This window comes from Mus musculus, chromosome 6 (assembly GCF_000001635.26).
Source record: "Mus musculus strain C57BL/6J chromosome 6, GRCm38.p6 C57BL/6J".
NCBI lineage: Eukaryota > Metazoa > Chordata > Mammalia > Rodentia > Muridae > Mus > Mus musculus.
In genome coordinates this window covers 47,042,860-47,062,227 of record NC_000072.6, presented here as the reverse complement: position 1 = coordinate 47,062,227, position 19,368 = coordinate 47,042,860, and the positions used below count along the sequence as shown (strand labels likewise).

At 40.1% G+C, this 19,368-nt stretch overlaps 1 protein-coding gene and 1 pseudogene across 2 annotated transcripts in view; both read right to left on the bottom strand.

Moving 5' to 3' along the window:
- The window catches only part of Cntnap2 (contactin associated protein-like 2), a 2,241,333-nt gene that overhangs the window by 239,166 nt on the left and 1,982,799 nt on the right, over positions 1-19,368 (bottom strand). The window contains exons 1-2 of one of the 2 annotated variants that reach the window (XM_006506483.4): positions 17,117-17,201; positions 12,800-13,036 (exon numbers count right to left, since the gene is read on the bottom strand). In XM_006506483.4, the coding sequence (XP_006506546.1) occupies positions 12,800-12,986 (187 nt within the window). In that variant the 5' untranslated portion in view covers positions 12,987-13,036; positions 17,117-17,201. Of the gene's footprint in view, positions 1-12,799; positions 13,037-17,116; positions 17,202-19,368 lie in introns of those variants that run through there. The other variant, NM_001004357.2, reaches the window with a different exon arrangement.
- Positions 15,942-17,072, bottom strand: Gm6352 (predicted gene 6352; annotated as a pseudogene).

The following is a 19,368-nucleotide window of genomic DNA, read 5'->3' as shown; positions in this document are numbered from 1 at the left end:
TCCCCCTCCCTTCTGGGGTCAAGGCTAGGCCAAGTTCCATTCTTCACCCACGGGAACATTCTTGAGTAAAGAATTCTCAGAATGTACTGATTGATAGTTACCTGACCCTCCGGAAAGGCCCAGGTAGAGTTCAAAAGTGTGTCATGCTTGCTAGTCAATAGGTTTAGAAGTCAATCTGCTTAGCCAATAAGTTTGAATTGTAACCTAGCTGATGTAACCCATGCCCCTAAAAAGTATAAAAACTGCTTGTAATAGCCATTCGTGGTTGCCTTCTTAGTAACTCACCTTGAGGAACTAATTGAAGATTGACCCGATGTGCCGGAAAATAAACCTCTTGCTTTTGCATCGAAAAAAAAAAGAATAATCATAACTATCTATACATATTTGAAGTAAAATCTCTCTATGTAGTTATTGCTAGCCTCAGACTTTCTTTATAGCCTGGTCTTGTTTGAACTTGTCATTGCTGTGATTCTGCTGCTTCAGCTTCCCCCAGTGTTGATATTATAGGCCTGAGATGCCACACCTGGCTCTGAACCTCATAATATTGATGCTTTTTCAAGTATTTTTACACACATCAGTTCATTTTATCTCCAGCCCTGTAACTATGCCTTTCACAGAATTGATGCAATTAGTAAAGGAACCAAATGCTAATACAGTTTGGCAATTGTTCAGCTTTGTCCCCAATTACATTTGGACTGGATTCAAGTGGCTCTTAATCCATTACTCGTCACCATTATAGCTGCTTAGCTTGGATAAACAGAAAGCACAAATTTCTCTGTGAAACATAAAATTAACGTAGAAAACTGTTGACTGTATTACTGATCAAAAGGACTGAGATTGGTTTCTGTGAGAACACTGACAGGATGACTTGCATACCGGCTAGGATTTCAGGTCCTTCTAGATTATATTTGACCTAAATCTCTAAGGAGTTCCTCATGCTTTGGTGACTCCCAACCATAAGATTATTTTCATTGCTACTTCATAACTGCAATTTTGCTACATAATGTAAATATGTGATATGTAGGATATCTTATATGTGACCCTCAAAGGGCCATGACCCATAGGTTGAGAAGCACTGATCTAGAAGGATATCAAATCCTAGCCTATATGCAAATGATTCTTTCTGATCTCACAGGGTCCAAACCCTGTCCTGTGATGGGCAATCCCATCTCCATCAGCTATGATGCTTAAGGACAATGGAGGGCCTGCCCTGGGCTACTTTGTCATGTGGTTTCATGTTTGCTCTAGTCTTGAATATAATTGAATATAATATATTATATATTATAATACTATTATATAAGCAACAACAGCTGTGGCCTGAGTGACTCCATTTGGTATACAAGTGCTAAGAGCTTTTTGTTTACACAAGTAAGCAACAATCATCTGGCAGAATACCAGGAGGCACACATTTTATAATTTATTTTATGGCAATAAAAATGGCAGCTATAAATATACACATTATATTGGAAATACCAGACACTCGAGATTGTCAATCACATTCGCTATAACTATGTCACCATGGAGCTGTAAAAGGAGCATCCTAAGAACAAAATGTGACAGTGATCACGGTAACTTGTCACTATCCCCACCCAGGAAAATTAGCACAGTGAAGCATTTCTGCCTATGTCTTTCAGGCTCTAGTTCAAGTGCAGTTTCTCTGACCTGTGACATTCAGCCTACTTCAAACTGACCCTTGAAACCTTGCCATGATAACCTGCATCTGACTTTTCCGTATCTGAATGGCTCTGTGCCTTTCTTCTGGCATTTGTGCCAACATTCTAACTCTGAGTTCTGAATGGCCTCTATGAACTCTGTGTTAGCTACTGTGTGATGTATAAGAATACGTTAGCTGAGACCTAATACTAGTAGTTTTGATTGGAATCAAAAAAACTTGAGATGGCCAGCGGTGAGCTGTCAAGCAAAATGAGGATGGCTTGTTACATTGTAGCCAATCAAATGAGTTCAGTCTGTGAATTTACTGTTATCCAATAAACTTTGATGGTGTGGAGAGGCACACATATGTTTATATTTTTGACCGAAAATACTCCCCACCCTACCCTTGGATGAGGTTGTGAAAGATGCTCTCTTTTTAGATTCTTCAGCATGAACTACAGGTTTCCATGTCTCATTCAGTACCCTGTTTTCTCTTCCCATCACATAATCAGATCTCTCTATTCCACTTCTCACATGGCAAGTTTCCTCTACTTATCCTGGACTTCCTCATTGGCAACCCACTGCTTCCCATGTAGCAGCTTTCTGTCTAGTTCATTATAGTTCTCAAAACTTGTGCCCAGTATGTATGAAGAAATGCGATTGTTGTTAGTTGTGACTACATGTAGTTGTAACTACATGATCTTTCATTCTTACCAAGTGAACTATGTTAACTTTTATTTCTGGGAATTCAAGTTAATGAAGGCTCTTTGCCTTATATAGATTAATTACTTTCAAAGCCACCTATTGCGTAGTAAACTCAGCCTTTATAAGAGCCTGCTAGGGAATATGGGAAGGACAAGTTAAAAATCTCACTCTGTCCCATGCCCAGTATTCAGGAGAACTTGAAGACTATGTATTAAAAATATCAAGTCTTGGGCAGGAGAGATGACTTAGTGATTAAGAGTACTGGATAGTCTTCCATAGGAACTACATTCCATTTCCAGCACTCACATCACTGCTTACAATCATCTGTCAATCTAGTTTTAGAGAATTCAATACCTCTTCTAGTCTCTGCAGGCACTGCATACACATGTTGCACAGATATACATGCAGGTGAAATACCCATATACATAAAAAATAAAATAAAATATTCAAAATTCTAGACAAAGGAAAGGCACAGTTGAGTTTAATAATTTCTGTTCTGTCAGTGTTTGGTTATAATTGGGAGGAAATAAAAAGTAATATGCTCACATATCTAAAATACACAATTAAAATCAATAGAAGTGACTGTATAAATTATTTCAAAGGTTTGATTGATCTGTAAAAAAGGGATAACAAAATCGTAAACTTTAGAAAAGTCAGTTTAATGACTCTTGGACTTACTCAGAACCTCGATGTATCCTTGATGGACCCTCAGATCCATCAAGAAAGTAGATTTCTTTCAGCCAAGGGATGACAAGAGTGAAGCTGATTGCTGAGGCCAGAGCTGCCTGTTGGAAATGATGTACCCGCAGAACAATGGAGTGGGCAAAGTGCTCAGAGGGATGGAGGCTTCAGAACCCACAGACATGATGAAGTACTCAGGAGAATGGGGACTGCTGAATGGGCTGGCTTGTAGGGAGCTCAAAGCTCCATTAATTTAAAGGGAAGCCCTTAGTGCAATTTATGGGTCACCATAGACTTATAGACAAAAGAAATGCATAGAGAAACCATGGGGATGATCCATGAAAAAAAAAAAAAAGACAGTGTTCTTATTTTTAAACTTCACAGTATGTAGTGTTCTGATCACTGCTGAAGAAAGTGAAAGAAAAACACTCAACATACACACAGAACACAGTAGAAATCAGTTGTATCCCAAATCTGGTGGGGATTAGCAAACAGCACAAAGTTGAAAAAATATGTGCTTTATCCCATTATCAAAGAGAAAGTCCAAAAGCTTTGTCCTCTGCTATGTTGCTACTGTTTTAAAGAGACTGGCTTTACCCACTGCTGTTCTAATCCCTTCTTATGAGAATGGTAATTGGTTAGGTTTTCTCACCCAGATTCCCAAGGAGAACCCAGGGGAGAGTAACTGCTCTTTTACCACCATAAAGTTCTGGGAGAAAGTCACTTAAACTACTCAGCAGTCTCAGTAGCTTCCTGAATTTGGACTCTGGTCCAAAGTGTTCTTGCTTGCTTCCTTTCTTCCTTTCTCCCTCCCTCCCTGCCTTCTTTCCTCTTCCATCCCCCCTTTCTTTCTTTTTTGTCTTTCTTTTCTTCCTCCTTCCCTCCATCCTTCCTCCTCTCTCCCTCCTTTCTTTCTTTTTACTTTTCTTCCATCCTTTCTTGTTCATCAGCACGTGTGGACTCCTCCACACATCCTTGTTTTTTGTCCCCTTAGTCTTTTCACTCACTTCCTTTTAAAAAATTGTTTCAAGCTTTTTAAAGGTTTTTTTTTTCTTTTTTCCTGTGTTTCCATGAGACTTTTAAATTACAATCTAAGGTCTGCAGATTTAAGAAATATATTAACAAAGAAGGATATTTTTTCCTTCTTGAATAACACTATAAGGGGAAAAGGAGAAAGAAATTCAGCTCTTTATATTTGTCATACCCCCCGGCCCCCGATCTATCAAATGAAAAAGACACCCATGGCAGTCTCTTCCTATTGCTGGAGGACTGTTCCACTGCTGGAGGACTGTGTTTCAGGACTGTGATTCCCTGGTTGTGGGAAGCCACATGTGCCGTTGCAGAGTGGCACTGACTACTGCTGGCCACCACGCATAAGTTTGGACAAACAACCAATGTGTACATATGCAGTAAAGTTTTTTGCAAAGACACTGCCTGGCCCGGGCATGATAATGAGGCTTTGAGAGTATAACCAATCAGATGTGAGACATGCAAATGAGGTATGATAATGAGGCTCTGTGAGGTACAGAGAGAGAGAGTAGCCAATCAGATGAGGAACATGCAAATGAGGCGTAGTGCATAACCAATCCGGGTGTGAGACACGCCTCTCCTAGGCCTATATAAGCAGCACCAGTTCTGGGCTCAGAGTCTTTTCGCCTCTGCAATCAAGCTCTCCCAATAAATGTGTGCAGAAGGATCCTGTTGCAGCGTCGTTCTTGCTTGGTCGAGTCCGGCGTGTGCAAGACCTGGTGAAGGACTATTTTCTCAGTTGGGATTCTTAAGATTACACAGGCAGACCTGTGAAAAATACTCATTGCTACCAAGAACCTAACTGTGTTCATACAACATAAACTTCTAAGATACACAGAGGCCAAATTTCTCTCTCTCCTGTACCCCACTTGTCTAAAATATTTTATATTAATTGATTTTCTTTAGAAGGTTTTTAGTCAACTCTATTTACAGTGTAATTTATGCCAGGAGCCTCCGGGCTTGGAGAGGGTAGTGGCTGGGATGCAGAGTAGGACTCTGGTGTGGATTTAAAGCCTGAGAGTCTCTTCTAGCTCTTTAACTGTACTGAAATGCTGATGATAACTTCTAAAAAGTCCTAAAAACCTTTGCTCTTTCCTAGGGTAAAAAGCTGCTGGCTTAGGCGATTGACACCAGTAGTCTAACAGCGGGGGGTGGGGGGTGGGGGTTGGGGTGGTGGGGTGGGGTGGGGTGGGTGGTGGGTGGTGGTGGGGTGGAGGGAGATTAAGTAATGTGAACTTTGTTCTATCTCAGCAGGAATTGTGCAGCCCTAACTTTCAACCTGCTAGTCAGAAGTTGCAGGGGAAAAAAAGGGACACTGAAAAGTTTAGTCTCAAACACTTTTAAGTGTCTATTACTAAGCTGTGAAAAGTTTCCTATTAAAGCTATCTAAGAAAAAGGGGAAAAGCAGAAAGATCCCAATTGGGGAAAGGGAAAAATTCTTTCAAGTGGGGAAAGGGAAAAAATTTCTTCTCTAAGTGGGGAAAGGCAAAAAATTCTCTCCTTCTCATCTCTTTGTCCACAGTACTTATACATCTTTCAGAATACACGATCACATGTTAAAGAGTTCATTAAAAGTTCACACAAAAATCAAATCATAAATTGAAATAGAAGTTTACAACAGGGAATATTTACATGCATATCCATTAGGAGTAATTATCTGGCTCTGTCACCTGTCAGAGTTCCACAGGTTCCCAGAATGTTAAAAACCATAACTAAGTTATTAGTAAAGTTCTGTATAGATAAACCCAGTCAATATTTTATCTTTTGTCCTAGCACCTGTAATAAACCATTAGTTCCCTTTCTACAACCTTTGGATAATTGTTTTACAACCTCTTGAAATGTGGTTTGAGTAGGAGAAAGCCTGGTTACTATCTAAGAGCAATTAATTGGTGACACATCGGAGACTGGCAAGAGTTCTCATTGCAGTTTTCACTAACTGTAAAGGACCTAAATGGCAGTCCCACTATAAAAGAGCTTAATAATCACTGATGCAATTTTAGGGATTCTTATAGGATCATCATTAAGACTTAAGAAATCATCTTTTTGTTTATATAACATGACTATAAGACAGTGCATCTTTGTAGATCTGCAGAGATCTGCTCAAAAGGGGTGGGCTAATACCTAGTGATAGTTATATATGTTTAATAAAAATAGGGAAAGTATATTAATAGCAGGAATCTTTCCTAAAATGAATTCTCTTAGGACCTTGCTCATTAAGAGCAAATCTGTTGCAGATTATATTATAATCTGGAGCAGATCATCTCAGGAAGATCACCTACTAGTTATTTGCTTGTCCTATTATGGCTCCTGACAAAACTAGTCAACTAAATTTACTGTGGTCCTTTGAGTTCCATACCTAAGGTGGTGGAGAAGAATATTGTGTAGTCTTGAAGATGCTTTTGACCTGCCTACCTCCTCCCACTCAACAAGAGGGTAAACCTATGCATTAGAAGTCAAACCTGGACTTGAGGCTAAAGTTTCCATCAGAAAGGAAGGAAGTAGGAACTTCTATGGTAACTCAGTTTGGCTTTGACAAAGGGGTACTAATGGATGCTACATAGGATATGGTCTCTAGGTAGTGTCTAGGTTCAACTTCCATGATCTTAATCCTTTAGTACTTAAGCTGTGGAGACTCCATTCCATCTTCAGAATACTATTATTGGGTTTAATATTAACTAGAGGAGTCATTTTATGATATACCCATTGCTCCTGAAGTACCAGAGTAACAATTTAGAGCTCTACAGTCACTGAAAAGATTCCAAATACAAATTTGACTGCAAAATATTCTAGAGAAGCCTTAGGATGCTTTAAGGTAAAAATAAGAAGAAATATAAATAAAAAGGCATGAAGTGCTGAGAATACAAAATAACATTTGCCATTGGACTAAGTGTTAGATTCTCTGTTTGTAAGTAAATCCTGAATATTCAATGTCATCATCATAGTCACAGTGGCCTCAGGAAGTAGATATCATATGTTCTTGAAAACGAGGCTCAGTAGTATTCAAGTTTTTCAAGGTTATAGCATATAGGTAAGAAAGGACATTGGATTCAAAGTCAGACCTAATTCTATCATCCATTTTCTAAGTAGAGAGAGTTGTATGGGCTGTTAATAATACAGATCATAAAATCTTAGTGTCATAGAACTCAAGAGGGAGAGGAGCAGTGCTCATCCACAGAGCAGGGGGTGAACATTTGTATCATCATAAACAATGGTAACATTGATGATTGAGTTGCTCACCCATCACTCAGCAGTCTCATGACTATGAGCCTTCAGATTTAACTCTATCTAAGTAACAAACAAGTGAAAGCTTGAGGATAACATAGGGATCTCTAAGGTTAGAAAATAGTTTAAAAATCCCCCATCCCTGCTAATGGCTTGCTGAACATGGCTAAGCAAAGGGATCATTAGAAGTGTTTTTAGCTGTCAGAGGGATACAGGACTCACATGTGTTACTATAATGCACTGCAGAATGTTTTGATTTTTAATAAACCATTGAAATGTTCAGAAAGTGTCATAATGGTCAGACTCAATGACACAGGCAAAGCTTCCAGGCACATTAGAGGTTTACTATATCTTGAATATGTCTTTGGAAACTCAATCTTCACTGCAAATGTATTGACAAATAGGATGGGGGAGGTGACTATGTCTTCAGGGCTCTGCCTTCCTGAATGGATTAATGCAGAGATGGTGGAAATGAGTTAGTTATCTTGAGCTAAGATTTTGATGAAAGGTTGAGTTTGGCTTCCTCTACACTCTTGGTATTGAACACTTTCTTTCTATTTTTCTTCCTACCATGACTGTTACATCATGAAAGTGCTCATCAGATGTAGGTCACTTGATCTCAGACTTTCCAGCTTCTAAAACAATGAATCAAATTGTTGTGTCACACGGCCCCCAATGGAGGAGCTAGAGAAAGCACCCAAGGAGCTAAAGGGATCTGCAACCCTATAGGTGGATCAACATTATGAACTAACCAGTACCCCGGAGCTCTTGACTCTAGCTGAATATATATCAAAAGATGGCTTAGTCGGCCATCACTGGAAAGAGAGGCCCATTGGACAGGCAAACTTTATATGCCCCAGTACAGGGGAACACCAGGGCCAAAAAGGGGGAGTGGGTGGGTAGGGTAGTGTTGGGGGGAGGGCATGGGGGACTTTTGGGATAGCATTGGAAATGTAAATGAGGAAAATACCTAATAAAGAATAAAAAATTAAAAAAAAACAAAAAATCAATCCACACTAACACTGGTTCCCTATGGCTATCCCCATGTGGTAGTCTGCCCAACTTCTCATGGTTTGCCCACTCACATTCTCAGTCATCCGTCCCCTGTGGCTAGTTGTCACAAATCCCCTGTAACCCAGCAAAATCAAAACTCCAGAGGGTTTTAATTTATCAGTCAGATTTATAACAATAAATTCTTAATTCACAAAATGCTCACACAATGAGCTCAGAGCCAATTGATATTAACTCAACCTGCCCACCTGAATTGGACAAATTGTCCTATATTATTCTATTGCTCTTCTACGATATTTTATAGCTACCTGTGGCTATTTCAGGTCACATGGATTCAGTTCACCTTCTTCCTCTATTATATCTCCTATCCCTAGCTCCTCTCTCTGTCTCTATCTCTGTCTCCACCCTAAAACTCTCAGCCCACCTTCCTTTTCCACTGCCCAGTCACAAGCTCTTATCTTTTGCCTGCCCTCACTGCATATAGACAGCAATCTACATCAAATGAATTTATTTCTTTTTTAAATCACTCAGTCTGGGATGTTCAGTATAGCAGTGCACATGGACTACTGACATCCTTACTTATTTAACTGTTAGTTAAATGGAAACTGTTAGTTAAATAAGTAAGACACATATTTTCCAAGACTCTAGAGAAGAATTTTTCCTTGCCTCTTCCAGACTCCAGTGGCTACAGGAAGCCATAGCCTTGTAGGACTGTCACTTCAATCTCTAGCTCTTTAATCTATGTTGAACTATGTCTCCAAGTCTTCCCTTCTTCTTACAAGGGCTATCGTTTAGGATTTAGATTCTTCTTTAATTCAGTTACATTAACCCTGAACTGTGACTGCCAACAGGAGATACTCTGAGATTCCAGGTAAAGATGAATTGGGGCTCCCCTGAAACTCCAAAAATCTATTACTTTTCATTTTCTATAAAATCACACAGGAGACACACAGAGATTATATACTTCAAACTAAGTTGTATATTTATGATGGCTGTTAAGTATGGCTTAGGTAATCATAATATATTTGTGTGTTTGGGGTTTGACTATCCAAGAAAGAATAGCCTCAATTAAAAAAAAAAGAACAACAACAAAAACAAAAACAAAACTGTGTTTGCCACAGTTAAGTAACTATACATTTGAATCCCAGTGAAGGTTGAGGATATCACATTCACAGATACATTTGCTTTGAAGACTGGGATGACCTCTGATTCTGGGAGTATCTAGGCCTCAGTCAATGGGTATTCAAAGAGTTTTTCTGTGTAATGGACCTGCCTCATCTGTGTTAAATGGATGCTGGCTGGTGAATACCTTGAGATGGTAGGAAATCCATAGTTTTCTAAAGACAGGTGATGTGATAGGCTGTGTGGTCTAGTGACATGTTTCCAGAGTGTCCTCTGTTAAAATGCATAAATGCCAGAGAGAACTGAAAGATAATTCCTTTGAATTTTCATTGAACAGCAGGCTGTTTTAAATGCATTGAGAGATGTATTTTCAAGAGTAACTTAATTATCATCAATTTTCACTCGACACGAAACTCATTCATTCCAGATAACATGACTAGATTATACAATAATTTCTAGTTAATCAGTAGACATTTTCTCATCAGAGACAGCTACTTCTTAAATATTCCCACTAAGAGTTCTTTCTTCTACTTCTTTTCCCAAGAAGAAGAAAAGTAATGAAATTATAAATAACATATCATTGGGTGAAGAATATAAAATATAAGTAAGCAAAAAACAAGTTTTAAAAGGTCCACTCTCGTCCCTTTCTGCAAAACAAAACAACCCCCACAGTTATATTTTGTTATGTATGTTTAGTTTGCTTTACAATATGTGTATAGATGTGTGTTTCAAAAGGTTTATTTTGTCATTTATTTATGTACATGTCTCTGTGTGAGTATGTGCACTTGAGGACAGGTTCTTACAGAGGCGAGAAGAGGGCACTGGTACACCTGGATTACAGGTTGTCAGCTGCCTGGTAAGGGTATCGATAATTGAATGTGAGTTTTTATTGTTTTTTCCCAAGAGCAGCAAGTGCTCTTAACTGCTGGCCTGTCTTCTTCAGTCCCTACCTGTGCATTTTTGAAACAGGAACATGTAACTTGGTTGCATGTGGTAGGTTGGGACCAGCTTTATTCACTTAGAAAAAATTGGGCATTTTCTACATCTAAACCATGGAAGGATTACTTCAGAAAAACCTTAATTGAACCCATTCTTTTGCTAGTGTGTTTGGTTGTAGTACCAGTGGGAGGGTGGTTGTATGAACTGCCGTACAGGTATGAGGCTACCAGGGTGGTGAGTCCTGAGAAGACAGAAGGAGAGCTAGCTAGAACAGAGGGTCACTGAGAAGATACTGTCACTGATACAAGATGAAGCTTGGTGAGTACATAAGCTGGTGTGGCTGTATCTTCTGTAACCTGGTATTACCTTAACCAAGGTAAAGCAGGAACTTATCTCCCAGAAGGACGCTCACAGATGCTTTTCAAATATACTTACAGTTTTCAATTAAATATTCTTTTGGTTAAAGCCATTAAGCCCAATGCAAATACATCATAGTAAGCTGCCACTAGGAGAATATTTAGATGTCTTTTTGTGCAAACCCTTTGAGATAATATCAAAAGAATGCATAGTCTTCGTTTACCTTTATCTCTGATGCTGGCTAAAAGGAAAGGGAGATGCCCCTTCTCGAACATTGCCTATTAACCCCCAGAGGTTTTGTGTGAACTGCTGTGTTTAACTTAAGTCTCCAGCAAGAAGGGGAACACGATTTGCTTTAAACTGTTACTTACATAGTGCAGTGTCTCAGGCATTAGCACTTACTTGATTGCATTCAGACATTACGTTGGCAAAGGAATGGACTGCATTAAATTAGCATCAAGCACAATGAATGGTAATTGCAAGACTGTCATTTCTACAAGTGCAAAATTGATGTGTTCTGCAAGCCCATTCCATTGTATGCCACGGAAAAATCACAGAAGCATGTTGTTCTGAGCAGACAAAACGCAATGTAATGGCCCTGTTAATGTGTCTTGCTTGGTATTTTTCAGCAATGGTGTTCCTTTCCACCTTTGTTCTTGTCTCACACTCATTCTTCAAATCCTGTCTGATCTAATTTGTATGCTCATATTCTAGCCCTGTCAGACAGTAGCCTGGATGTAAAGGCAAACATTTTGGAACAATTCCTTCTGTGCGTAGCATCTTATGTGAATAATGCCAGTATAAACAGCTCTCCATGTATTCATGAAAATATGAATGAGTACTTATGTAAAGCTTCTTAGATAGACACAGAAACGGCTTACAGCAAACTTTCTCCAAATGGTATACATTCATTTAGAAAGAGAAGTGTGACTTACAGGCTTTTGTGGCTTAGGAGAAGTGCCAGCTGTCGTTCTTTGTATTCTTCTTGTTTACATATGGGCAATTAGGCTTTACCAGTTGAGTGAATTTCTTTCAGTCATATGTGATCACAGAGTATATCCCAGTGAAAACATGTTGTCTTAGTTAGGGCTTTTTTGCTGTGAAGTGACACCATGACCACAGCAGTCCTTATAGAGAAAACATTTAATTGAGGCTGGTTTATAGGTTTTTAAGGTTTAGTCCATTATTATGATGGGAAGCATGGCAGTATGCAGGTAGCCATGGTACTAGAGAAGGAGCTGAGAGTTCTACACCCGGATCCACAGGCAGCTGGAAACTGCCACACTAGCTAGGCCTAGCTTGAGAATATGTGACCTCAAAGCCTACCCACACAGTGACACATTTCCTTCAACAATGCCACACTTAACTTCATCAAGGCCACACCTCCTAATAGTGAAGCTTCTATGACCAAGTATTAAATAATGAGTCTATGGAGCCATTCCTATTAAAACCACCACACATGTATATGCAGTAGGTTCTTGTATTTTTATTGTCTATGTGGAATTTAACTACAGATTCAAGGGATCATTAAAGACTAGACTAATACTGTAACAAATGATGCTCTAGGTTGACCAATCATATTTCAGTATCTTTGGAGGTTGAGGTAGGGTGATGTAGGTCGAGAACCACTCATAAAAGTGTTTTGAATAAGAGTAATAATGATAATGATAATATCATTATGAGCAGAGACTATCTCAAGCTTTAGCAGCTGGCGGGGGGTGAGGGCACACAAATATCAGTGGACGGCATTTGACCGTTGATGCTGATGTGGGATGATTAAGATTGAGTTCCCTTTAGGGTTCCTGTACTTTGTCAGTCATTGTTACAACATGGTGAGACTCTTTACATTGTAGTGTTCCAGCCAGTGTGGGCTCAGGGGAGTTGTCGACTAGGCTCAGATCTCTTATCTTAGTAAACAATAAAGATAAGGTATAATCAGATAGTTTCTCTTAAGGTAGGAGAGGAGTTCACTCTACCCTTAGAAGCAAACACAACCATTTGCATCTGAAGAAGCACTAGATAGATGATTTTGTCTTATAAAGATGTATAAAGGTTGGACTGGAAGTTGTCTCTGCCATACCTTTGTTGCAGAATGTCCCATCATAGGCTGTGTTAGAGCAGTCGCAGGAGTAGCCATGGTATTTTTCGATGCATTTGCCTCCATTTTCACAGTTAGCCCCATAGCTGGTGCAGTGGCCTGAGCATCCAGACTTGAACCCAGATGTGACCTTCGCCCTTTCTTCCAAGTCAAGTGTTACTCCATTCATCCTCAAGGAGCGGATGCAGCCTAGGAAGCCCTGCTGGCCTCCAGCACCACCTGGGAATGACAGAAAGCACAGAGTTCAAAGGGCTTCTACAACTGCCTTTCCTTTCAGTGTGTTTAGGAAATTGCAGTAGGAGAGAGTTGATAAGAACAACTAGTCTTTTTCCCTTTCGAGTTGGTCCTGTCTAAACAGAGAGAGTTGAAGCTTTTCCCTTAGGCTGTAGTGTCTAATTAAAAGAGGCTGTCTTCTGAAAAAAATAAACTTGCCACTGAAACAAAATGCCTGTAGGTATGTAAAAATGTATAATCTGGATTCTTATGGAAAAAAAGGCTTACAGAAATCTTTAGGTTATTTGTTCTTTAATCTCAGAGTGTTCAGTCCTATAGTATTATCTGCTGAACTTAAAGGCAGAGAGTCATCAATACATTAGCATAGTTAATTAATTAATTAATTAAGTCAATTAGTCAGGAGCATAGATTCATTTGAAATGTCATTGTATTTGGTGACTCTTCTCTCATGAAATATTTTGCTTTGAGTTCACATTAAGGTACTCAGGACATCTTGGCTAGAAGTATGAATTAACCACATAGAAATCAAGTTATGTTACAGTTATTATTATTTGAGGTTGGATTTCATTGCCTTTTCTAAATGTCACTTCAAGACATAACTGTTAAATGCTGTTTTCAGGATAACACACACACACACACACACACACACACACACACACACACACACCATGCTAAAGAGTAATATTTGAGCAGCCATCTTGGCTCTCTTTAGCTATCACTAACTTTTTCTTTAGCTCACATACAAAATGATGGATTTTTTTATGATACCTTCATAAACATGTATCATTGTACGTTGCTCATAGTCACTCCCCACCACCCTCCCTCATCCATCCCTACCACTTGTCCCCTTTCCTTCAACAATAAAGTTCCTTTTCTGTTCTCTGCTTTTATGTCATAGTAATACATGTGCTGGCATCATGAACACCCAGGAGCTGTGGATATCTGCATTAGATACGTGCAGAATTGAGTCCCTCAGCACTCTAACATGGATGGGAACGAAACTCTTAAGGCCCTACTCTTTCCTGACCAGCTATTGGTGGCTATTGTTGTTGTAAGAGGAAGTATCATTTCTTTCAGTAGTGTATCCTTTGGTCAGATGCCCAGGCTTTCAGTAAATGACTCCTAACCCACACTTATGCAAGTAATCCTAAATTAAATTCAGCAGGGCTCTTAAGAGAAGACACGAAAGGATAAGAAGAACTAGTTGAGATGAAAAAAGGGAATGGATGAGGGATAAGAGAGGGTGAATATGACCATGGTGCATTTATAGTATATGAAATATAAGGTTAAATTTAACAATAAATAAAAGAGACATGTGTCATGCGGTGATGTTCATTATGACTTCTGGAGTTAGTTACAGAGCAGAGCTGAGGTTTACAAGCATGAATACAGGAAAGAGGCTCTAATGCACATACAAGGACCCATAACAGCATTATATCACAGGCGGATTTAACTGAGTCTATAATATTCTTCCATAGCTGTGATTTTCTTTAACAGCTGATAAAGTGGGTGCTCATATATGTATCTTATAGCAGACTCATCTATGGGAATGAGTTCAAAATGGATCATATGTAGAATTACAGGAAGGCATTTCTGATGATGTTTTTAAAAAGAAAATATTATTACTAAAACCAAAACCAAGTCAGTCTTTTGCTGTAATTTTGGTTCTGTGTATATTTATTATTTATTTAATTTATTTTTTGGATAATTTCAAATATGGGTACCATTATTTGTATGATTTCCAGTCCTCCTCCAAATTAGTGGCTAATCAACAGCTATGTACTTTTTTTGGGGGGGGGGGGCAACATTTTATTGCTACCAGAGGCTTTATCAGCAGTACATGGTTCTGACTGCAGTGCCTTCAGACTGCAAAGGGAGCTCAGGGTCCAGACGCCGCTCAGAGAGAAACAAGGGAATAACTCCTTATCAAGAAAATCCTAATGGCATAATATGAAACTAGGGTAGTGAATTAAATTATAAGTTACAGACTCAAATCAGGGCTGTCTCAGTATCTAGATAGTTGCTTCTACTGATTATAAATGAGCAAGAACAGATCAGTTACAAAAATCTACGTGTATATTACGTACATGTTTCTTTGGTGAGCACCTGGATATATTAACCTTATCAGAAATTATTTTATATAAATGTCAAAAATGCTTAAAATGTCCTAATTACGTGCCATTTTTTAAAGCTTCAAGATAAACAAAAAAAGGACAATAATAATTTTAAACTAAAAACTGAAATGAGACACAAAAAAGAGAACTTTTCCTACTGCCATTGATTCATGGGGATAGCTTCAAAGTGCCCTTTTCAAACTAACATACTTGAACTGTGGATTAAACATGGCTGCCACACAAAAATAATTTACTTACTGAATTACTTTAAAAGAAAAGGTGGGTGGTACTCGAGTGAAGTCAGAATACATAGACCAACAAGCACACCACTTAGTTAAGTATTCAACCGAGGCAAGAAAAAGCAAGAGGAAAATAAGGACCCTGGAACAAGGCTCCTAGCTGTGAGTTTGCAACTTTCCGCTAAACATTGATTTTTCTTCTTTTCTTTCCTTTTCTTTTCTTTTCTTTCCTTTTCTTTTCTTCTTTTGACATGGGGCAAACTTATTTTAACAATGGTGGAACTGACATAGTACAAAGAAATTTTGCTTTACTTTTAAATATATTTTGGATCTTGAGTCTACAAATATATGCCTTTATATTAAATTACGTTGGATTGTAAGTAACCACACGAAAGAATAAGAGTGTTTTTCTTTTTTTCCTGGCTCACTTCAGTCAGTCTGATAAAGCACATGCCTTCTCTACAGCCTTCCCTGGGTTTCTAGTCTCACCCCGAGTAGTCAGCCTTCGTGTGCACTGGAAGCTGACACCTGAAACTACATGACAGAAACAGGCTGCAAAGGTGGACAGGGGGAAGCATGGCCCTCTTGCCTTGATAAATCAGTGCCACATACAGAACCCACATTCTCAGGACCATTGTCCTCATTATAGAGCGGCTTGATCCCATTGGAGAAGTCATCCACCTCCATCTCCTCCACTTTCCATTTAGCAGAGGTTTGCTTGCACCCACTGGCAGCGGGGAGATGCAGGTGGAAGGCTGCTGGACCTCGGACTGGCACTTCTGGCTTGCTCTTGTCCTTGGAGAAATCTGGGCCTGAGACAGAGGAGGGATGTAATGTGAATGCTCCTTTGTCACAGGTTACCAGGGTGTGCTTGAGGGGACGGTAGACATAAACGGAATTTAGAGGCAGGGCAGACTGCGGAGCAGAACAGTGATATGCCACCAGCTCCCCGGCAGTGGATCTACTGGGAGCTGCCCATCTCTGCTTCCTGAAGCAGTTCAATCGTAAGAGGAAGCCAATCAGGAATGGGTTTCTCCATTTCCAGACTAACCATGGCCAGAGCCAGCATGGACCCTTTGAACTGCAGAAGTTGGTTGCAGGCCATACAGGGAAGCAGCTTTTTGGTCAGGATTACCAAATGTTGAGATGGGCTCAATTTGGGCCAACTGAAAAGTAACTGAGGCCTAGTTGACACCACAATGGCATGGAAAATGTGAAGAAAATCCAATGGTGTGGCCATGTGAAGATCCCAATTCAATTTATCCAGAATAATTCTCTCCATTCTCAAAATCTCAGATGAGGAACACCCACAGAAACTGTCTCTTGCCAATACCTTTAGCACTGGAATTTTCTCATCTTCCTCAACAGTCTTAGCAGCCAGAAAAAACCAGCTGATTGCAATATAATTCAAATATTTTGGATGGGCTTTTACTGTAGCTAAAATCCTATCCAAAAGACTGCTTGCCAGAGCAAATGTTTCTGGATAGAGGTTGAACTGGTATTTGAATTTGGCCAACCATTGAATTACTTCATCTCTCTGGGATGGAGAAACATTCTGATTTGTAGGTATTTTCGGCACATTCACCTTCCACATCTGGGCTTCCCTGGAGATTGCCCTTTCCAACAAAAAAACAATCTCTGGCTTTCCAAAGGTCCTGGAATCTTCATGGTATCCCTTTGGATCTGCCTGCCACCCAGCTTGATGTAGCTACCTTCTACTCCTCTTCCTCCTTCTCCTTCTCCCCCGCAGAGCTGTAGGCCTCATAGTGGTGACGCGGGGTCATCCAGGGGCCGTTACCACCTCATGATCCTCGGCGCGCGGGACCAGGGCCCGGCCGTCTGAGGAGGGAGATGAGGGCAAACCGGGCCGGCGGGCCCGGGCACTCGGGCGGGACGCACGGCTGCGGCCGAGGGGTCACTCAGCGAACTAATTCCATGATGACCCTGGGCCCGAGGCCGCCGCCGGTCCCGCTCCTCCGACCGCCGCTGCTGGTGCCCGGGTGAGGAGGGGGCGCCCTCTCGCCATAGGGCATCAGGGGCCGGGGAGAGGCGCGGGGTGAGGCCCGCTCTGCTCCTGCCCTAGGGAAGCGCCTCCGAGGGGAAATGGTGGAAGGGGGAAGGGGAAAAAAGAAAAGAAAAGGAAGGGGAAAGGGAGAGAATGTAAGAAAAAGCGAGACAGAGGCGCTGGCGCGTCCGCTCGCGGGGGAAGGCTGGGGTGGGAGGAGCTATGTACTTGTTATTCCAGTAAATGTCTTCCACCTGATCCTTACCACAACCTGCAGAGAACAGTATTATCATTACTATCCCATTATACAGGTAATGAAAACTGAGATCTCGAGGTAAAAACTTTACTTAAGGACTTAGAGATCCCAAACAGAAAAGGTGTATCAGATTTGTCTTATTTCTCAGCCTATCTATGGTTTCATTGACTAGTGATAATCATTTAATACAGAGACAGAGCATTTGGCCAGGTATCCCACATTTATGGAATAGATGTATACATTTATGAGGCATATATGTAGATACTTTAAATGTGAAGCAGTCTAAATTCTGGGTGCAGATTTTAATATATATGACTATATATGTTGTATAAAATGATCCTATTACATATGGCAGGATACTTTGTATATGACATGATATTATGATATAAATATGCATATATATTAATATTACATAAAATCAGAGAACAGATAGGGAACTTTATTGTTGAAGGAAAGGGGACAAGTGAGGGAGATAGATGAGGGAGGGTTGTGGGAAGTCATTATATGCAACATACAATGATACACATGTCTGAAGGTGTCATAATAAAATCCACCATTTTCTATGTGAACTAAAGAAAAAGTCAGTGAAAAAAAGAGCCAAGATGGCTGCTCAAACATCATTCTTCAGTACAATGTGTGTGTCTGTCTGTCTGTCTGAAATAGAAACATCTCAATCACTAGGCTGAGTGCAGGAGAATACCCTTGACAATGCATGCCAGCTTCATCTGTAAGACAAGGATAGAGGAAGTTTGAGTTTTCTCTCTCCAATCTGAGACATCTGTTTTCACTGCTCTCAGAACTGGCACTCCTTATTCTTGGACTCTGGAGCTTGTAGTGAATTATATTGCCAATTTTCTTGTTTCTCTAACTTCCACACACCAGACTGCTACATTTCTTAGTTTTAATAACCCCTCGAGCCAATTCCTTAATAAAACTCTCAATAAGTAAGAAAAAAAAAAGTGAGATGTTGTGGAGATGGTAAAGTGCTTGCAGCATAAGAACCCAAGTTCAGATCCTCAGCATCCATTTAAGAGCCAGGCATGGCAGCACTGTGTGTAACAACCAGTGCTGTGTTAGGGGAGACAGGTGGATATAGGTGGATATCCGGGGATCACCAGTCAGCTGGTCTATTCAAAATGCTGAGCTCCACATTCAATGAAAGACTGTATCATAATATAAGGGGGGAAGAAAGAGGAAGATAAGAAATGTCAACTTTTGGTCTCTACAAGCACATGCACAGGTGAGCACATCAGTGCATGTGTGCTCCCCCCCCCCCCACTATATGAGCAAAGCATATTGTTTAGATAGATTATCCAGCTAGAGATGCAGTCAGATCACTTGACCTGTCATCCTGGCCAAAAGTGCATGGCTATACATTCACTGGGCAGGACTAGTGGACCAAAAACTATCACAGGATGGATCAGAATCTGCTTGTACCTACACATCCTCACCAGGGAAATGGCAAATGAATCCTTCTATTGCCTTTTTGAGCCCAAGCCTTACAGTGCTTTCCTTGGTCACATACTGATTTGAATAAGCACTCTCCAAAGTAGCATCTTGTTTTTATAAAATATTTGAATAAAAGATGAGTTGAAGAGAGTCCAGTGTCCTTTTGGATCAAAGCTATGCGATAGTAAATAGCAAACCAAGTTATTAAACACAACCACTTTGAAGGATTTCCCATCCTGCCATCTGCTTGTCAG